General features: G+C 39.5%; 1 protein-coding gene across 1 annotated transcript; it reads right to left on the bottom strand.

The window, feature by feature from the left end:
• Positions 1 to 2646: 2646 nt before the first annotated feature.
• On the bottom strand, positions 2647 to 4228 carry LOC107655357 (Bardet-Biedl syndrome 12 protein-like). The gene is made up of 2 exons (XM_016442824.1): positions 3946 to 4228; positions 2647 to 3749 (listed from the first exon to the last, which is right to left on the bottom strand). The coding sequence occupies exons 1-2, from the start codon at positions 4226 to 4228 to the stop codon at positions 2647 to 2649; spliced, it is 1386 nt and encodes a 461-aa protein (XP_016298310.1).
• Positions 4229 to 6326: the final 2098 nt, after the last annotated feature.

The raw sequence follows: 6326 nt of genomic DNA, 5'->3' as shown, positions 1-6326 counted from the left end.
TACCATCGAGAAAGAGGCCCTTGCATTATTGCTGGCTCTGCAGCATTTTGAGGTCTACCTAGGCTATGGCAGTAGTAGTCCAATAGTGGTTTATACAGATCAAAACCCTTTGGTCTTTCTTTCACGTATGTCAAATTCCAACCAGCGGTTAATGATGTAGCGTCTGGACCAATCAAACACACAATACAGGCTCTGTGTAGAATGTACAGTAAGAAAGTTATTTCCCTTAACCAGGAAATTAACGTTCTTAGAATTAACAGACGGTTGACCCTGAGAGGTCAAGTAAATACTTACAGCGGATCTAAATATTTATAATTAATTATAACTAGTTATGATTAATTATTCATATTTCCCCTTGAGCTGATTCGCTACAATGAGGTGGTCCCTCATTGTTCAAGAGTTCAATCTGGACATACGGTATAAAAAGGGGGTAGAAAATGTAGCTGATGCACTGTCTCGAGCTCATGGTAATGCAGACTAAAGTGTGAATCAAGTGTAAGGTGACCTGATTTGTTGACGAGATAGGAACTGGTGGATAAAGCTGAGGTGGAAAGCCAGGAAGTTGAGAGAGTCTTTCCTCCTGCCCCAGCATGTGATTGTTGAGCCTGTGTGTTGGTTGACTGTTGTGAGTTCCTAAAGCCTCGAGTTTGTGTTACTAAGCACTTCTTTTGTTAACCGATCTAACCTGTTTATAATTTGATTCTGTTGAACAAAACAAAAAAATTTCCTCATTTCATCCTTGAATCGGCAATCTGTCCTTCGGAATCAAAATTAATTTCAAACACAAATTTGATAAGAACAGAGTGGAAATTATTAGCAACACCAACATAACAGCAAAGGTATTGTTTTCTGTTAGTTTAAGCACAAACTAAGAATAGTAAAAACAAACTTTAATGTGGCAATAATTAAGACCAAACTGAACATGGTGTGTGTTTATGGTGCATGTCGGCAATGTTGTCTCGGCGGGGTGTTAGCAACACCAACATAACAGCAAAGGTATTGTTTTCTGTTAGTTTAAGCACAAACTAAGAATAGTAAAAACAAACTTTAATGTGGCAATAATTAAGACCAATCTGAACATGGTGTGTATTTAAGGTGCATGTCGGCAATGTTGTCTCGGCTGGGGCGGGGCGGGGCGTGGTGGAGGTGGGGCTTAGGTAGACGATATTATCGGATATCGCAATATTTTTATAGGTGATTATCGATAAGATATTTTTGACATATCACCCAGCCCTACCCCCAGAGTTGCGTCCTCTCCCCACTGCTCTTCTCTCTCTACACCAATGACTGCACCTCTTAAGACCCCACTGTCAAGCTCCATGAGCAAGATGATTGTGGACTTCAGGAGAAACCCCCCTGCACTCCCCCCACTCACCATCATGGACAGCACTGTAAACTGTAACGACAGTGGAGACATTCAGGTTCCTGGGCACCACTATCTCTCAGGACCTGAAGTGGGACAATCACATTGAGTCCATTGTTAAAATGGCCCAGCAGAGGCTGTACTTCCTTCGCCAGCTGAGGAAGTTCACCCTGCCACAGGAGTTGCTGAAACAGTTCTACTCCGCCATCATTGAATCCGTCCTCTGTGCTTCAATAACTGTCTGGTTCAGCTCAGCTACCAAATATGAACTCAGAAGACTACAGAGGACCCCCTCACATCCAGCACCCTCCCTCTTTGAACCGTTGCCATCTGGTCGACGTTACAGAGCACTGAGCACCAGAACTGCCAGGCATAGGAACAGTTTCTTCCCTCAGGCAATCCATCTCATGAACACTTAGATGGACACACATAACTATTATACATTATTTATTTAACACACATACTTATTTCGTTTTGTGAGGAGAACTGTTGAGGAAAAATAATAGAACCCAATTTTAAGTTCATCATGGTGAAGCTGGACATTCTGGCAGTGATTGTAAGAATTAAATGCACGTTGATGTCATATAATAATGTCTTGAATAGAATATCCCTATTTTTTTCCCGCCTTTCTGGTAGCCTACTAGTTCGGAGATCTCTTTTGGCCCTTTTTTAACAAAATAAAAATAACTGCTTTATTTATTTAGAAGCAGGGTAATTTAAATTTCATTTTTGTATTGTAATTTTAATAATTTTTATTTTATTAATCAAAATACATCACCCTCAATATAATATTCAGTGTTGGGCTGCCGAAACTCCGAATGTGTGCATGTTGAGGGTTGAGCTGAGAAGCCTACTAATGTCTTCATCCATTTGCAACAAAACTTTATAGTTTTGTTGCAAATTAATTAAGAATTTATAGTGCTATATCTCAGCTTAATTAAACATAATTATATTGTATACACGGTTTAAAAATCTGTAAAAACATTGCACTGAAATGTGCGCTAAAGGAATTTGCGTATTTTAATTATACCTGTCATGTGTCACGTTCGCTACTGTGAGGGAGCGCAGAGCGAGGAACGAGGAGACGTGGAGTACATCAACAAGGAGTCTTTATTAATCCAACAAGTGAACCAAGTGAACCAGGAAAACACACGTAGCAGGAGAGGTTGACATATACAATACCGAACGCCGAACTAAGAACAGGGAACACTTTTTATACACATGACATGACGAGGGGATGACGAGACACACCTGGGATCAATAGAACTAAATGGCCTCAGATATCAAAGATACATGAGCTCCCTGTAAACATTTTCTCCTTCACTGACACCTGTAATGATCTCGGTGTCAGACTGAAGCACCAGAAACACCAGATCAAGAGCTCTCCTCCAGGCTTCAGACTTCACAGTTACGTTATCATATACACCAGCTCCATCTGCATCCCGCGATATGGCTTCTCCATCTTTATAAAGTCTCATCTGATGTGCAATAGCCGTCCAAGCCTCTGCTTTAGACCCCACCGACCTGCTGTTCATCATCAAAGTGGAGACATAATCCATCCAGGCTTCGGCCATCAGCTCCAGCACCACACTCTCCTGTGGGTTTTCCATGTCTGTCTGTTTAGATTGATGAAGCTGCTGGATGCAAAGGAGTTCGGTGGTTCCTGCGCCATGCAGCAACTTCCCATCTGCAAGAGCTTGGTGCAACCGATGAGCGCAGCTCCAAAACTGATCCTCCAAGCTTTGCAGTTTAGCAGATACAGAGCTGCTTATGACCGCCGTGACCAGAGACGTGCTTGCAGTCACAATGCTGACCGCGACGAAATCCTTTTTTCTACTGAAATCTCTCTGTTGACTGACTGTAACTCCCTGTCCCACGCAGTTCTCGTCAATCTGTGTGACGTACGAAATCAGAAGAGCGCCTGTGCATGTGCTGAAGTCCTTCAAAACACTGCTTTTAACACCTTCAATAACCAGGACGTTTGTACCAAGAACTCGATCTTTGAGTTTCACACCAGCCATGCTGCTCACAAGCACAACATCTATGCTGAATTCATGCAGTTTTCTTAATGCATCCTCAATCAAAAGCTCTTCCAGACTCACGCCAGACATGTTAGCGCGATCCGTGATGTGCATGACATTCCCAGGCTTGTTAAAACCCACGTGGCGATACTTCTTGCACAAATCGCCATTCACCAAAGCGATATTTAATGCCTGACCCTGAAGGCGTCGAACCACAGAGGCCTGTTCGACTGTGAGCAACGTGACAAAGCCATGAAACTCCTCAGACAGGCCTGGAATGAGGCACGTGACCAGTTTTTGAATATCCAAAGATCTGTTTTGTGCATTTTCTGTGTTTTTGGATTGCAACTTGCGTTCTTTTAAAACTAAATGCATGGAGGAGTCGCATCGGTGGCTGATGGCTTGATGGTTTGCAGTCCTTTAGTTTCTGGCGAGAAACTTCTTCCACACTTAGAGCCGATTGTTTGCATACCTCCAAACACACCTCCAGTCCTTTCCTCATGGCTGTTTTGATATCCAACACAGTTATTCCTCTGTTTAGACACTCTAATGCAACTCTACTCCAGACTCCAGCCAGAAACACCAGCGCGGCCGTCCTGGAGTGGAAGAGCTTCTGCTGGGCCTGTACCGTCTGCAGCAGCAGCTGTCCGACTGAGCCGTCCAGCTCGATACACTCAAGCAGATGTGAACAGGAGCAAACCAACATCGCATCGCCGGCATCTTCATCCTGGAACAACTTGGGTCGTTTGTTGGGACCCAGAAAGCCATGTGTGGTGGCAGCTATGGTCTCTAACTGCTGGAGTCCGATGTGGCGGCGCTGAGCGACAGTGGCACTTCCACACATCTATGAATAAGGAATAAGGAGATGCTGGTTAGTTAATATTTACAAATGTTATTTAGCTGTGTGTTCTGATAGGATTGCACTGCAAGCAAATTTGTATAAATACAAATAATAAAATGCAATTAGCCATATAAAAACAACATTTTAATTATTAGAATTGAAATAAAATACATTTTTAATATGTAAACAAAAAATACTCAGGGTTTTTTCACCAAGATATGTAGTGCTTAATTTCTTTTTTGTATTAATTCACACATTTTTGGGAGATTTTTGTAATGCTTTATTAGACTTAATAATTTGTACATTATTAATTTACATGTATTTTTATTTTCTAGAATATATTTTTATTATATATTAATTAATATATTTATATATTCATATTTAAAATTTTCAATTTTTCCATTTATTGCACAAAATGGTGTAAATATTCAGTATAGCACACATATTGTACTATTAATTTAATTAATTATCATTAATTATTTATTATTTAGATGTGTGTTGAAATAAGGTTGTTGGCAGAAGGAAAAACAAGGCTAAATGCAATAAATAATAAAATGCATAAATATGCATATTTACATATTTAGCTTAGCGAAATAAATATACAATTTTTAAAAGGAATCAGAAAATGTCTGCAATATCTTCCAATCAAACTCAACAGTATTTTCCCAAATTCATCTGCTACTTGGATTAAAAGTTTCTTTTGAACATTGTGTTGTGTGATGAATTATTGGCTGCCAAGAGCATGAAATCTTCAAAAATTACATTTTCTATTGTAATTTTGGTATTGTTTTGAGTCTCTACTAGATGTTCAATGTAAACCATATTAAGAAAAACAGATTTCTGATGGTTTTAAGATACTGTACAGTGAAATACTGTACTACATCTGACACTGAGAAAATGTATAGTCAAGTTGCATTTATATTACACTTCATACAATTTAGATTTTTTCTCTAATAAACGAAAAATAATAAAATAAACAGGTAATGGACAGGAAAATAACAGTTTTAATGTTGCAAACATTTATCAACATTTCAGCTGTAAAATGTTATTATTAAGCTCAATTCATTTTTTTTCAAGTTTTTGTGTTCATCTGTCAGTGTCAGTACAGTAAGATAAATAGTCTAATATTTGTCTTCTTAGCCCTTATTTAATATTTAATCAAATGGATGATGTGGATCCTGCACACACTTTTCACATAGATTATTGCATTTAGATTAAATGCATAAACTATGCATAAATTAAGCTGTCAAAAGCATCAAATGCTGCTATATTAGATAAAATGAGTAAACCGACTTAAGAATATTTCTGTGTGACATAATGGTCGACCATTATGTCACACAGAAAAAAGGGGTCAAAGGGGTCATATGATGCTGCTAAAAAGAACATTATTTTGTGTATTTGGTGTAATGAAATGGGTTTAAGGTGTTTAAGGTTCAAAAAACACATTATTTTCCACATACTGTACATTATTGTTTCTCCTCTATGCCCCGCCTTTCTGAAACGCTTTTCGTTCTGAAAAAGCGAGGTGTGCTGTGATTGGCCAGCTATCCAGTGCGTTGTGATTGGCCGAATACCTCAAGCGTGTGACGGAAATGTTACGCCCCTACCATATTGTGATGCCCTGTCCGGCCGGAGCGATGATTCAAAAACATGAAAACCCATTATAAACGAGGCATTCGTTGCATCCAGTGGGGACATAATTATGGATTATAATGACTTATACTGTCTTTTTACACGTTGCGTTGCATCGCGCCGCGTAAACATAAAACCATATCTGCATTTGTGATCGGAGAAATGACAAACAACAAGCCCTACTCTACACTGCTCAAAAAACTCGCTTTAAATATATAAAATATAAAAACTCTTTAAATATAAAAAACGCACATCTGAATATTTGGGTTGAAGTGTTCTGGAACAGTGTTGTAAATACAACTTAATCACTGATTTCTAGTCGTGTCCATTTTTCGAAGCTTTCACAACGAAACACAGTGTCAACCACATGGACTCCGCTTCGTCCACGGTGATAGCCGATCCGGCGATCCAGTGAACACACACACCGTGAACACATACCCGGAGCAGTAGGCAGCCATTTATGCTGCGG

Source organism: Sinocyclocheilus anshuiensis, unplaced genomic scaffold, assembly GCF_001515605.1.
Source record: "Sinocyclocheilus anshuiensis isolate Anshui unplaced genomic scaffold, SAMN03320099.WGS_v1.1 scaffold4126, whole genome shotgun sequence".
Lineage (NCBI taxonomy): Eukaryota > Metazoa > Chordata > Actinopteri > Cypriniformes > Cyprinidae > Sinocyclocheilus > Sinocyclocheilus anshuiensis.
This window is presented reverse-complemented; position numbering and strand designations above follow the sequence as displayed.

What these genes read in the sequence shown, in the direction of transcription:
- LOC107655357 (XM_016442824.1), bottom strand. Translation starts at nt 4,228, where the DNA reads ATGTGTGGAAGTGCCACTGTCGCTCAGCGCCGCCACATCGGACTCCAG. An exon ending in GTTTCTGGCTGGAGTCTGGA is followed by an intron (nt 3,750 to 3,945) that starts GTAGAGTTGCAT and finishes CCATGCATTTAG; the next exon opens with TTTTAAAAGAACGCAAGTTG.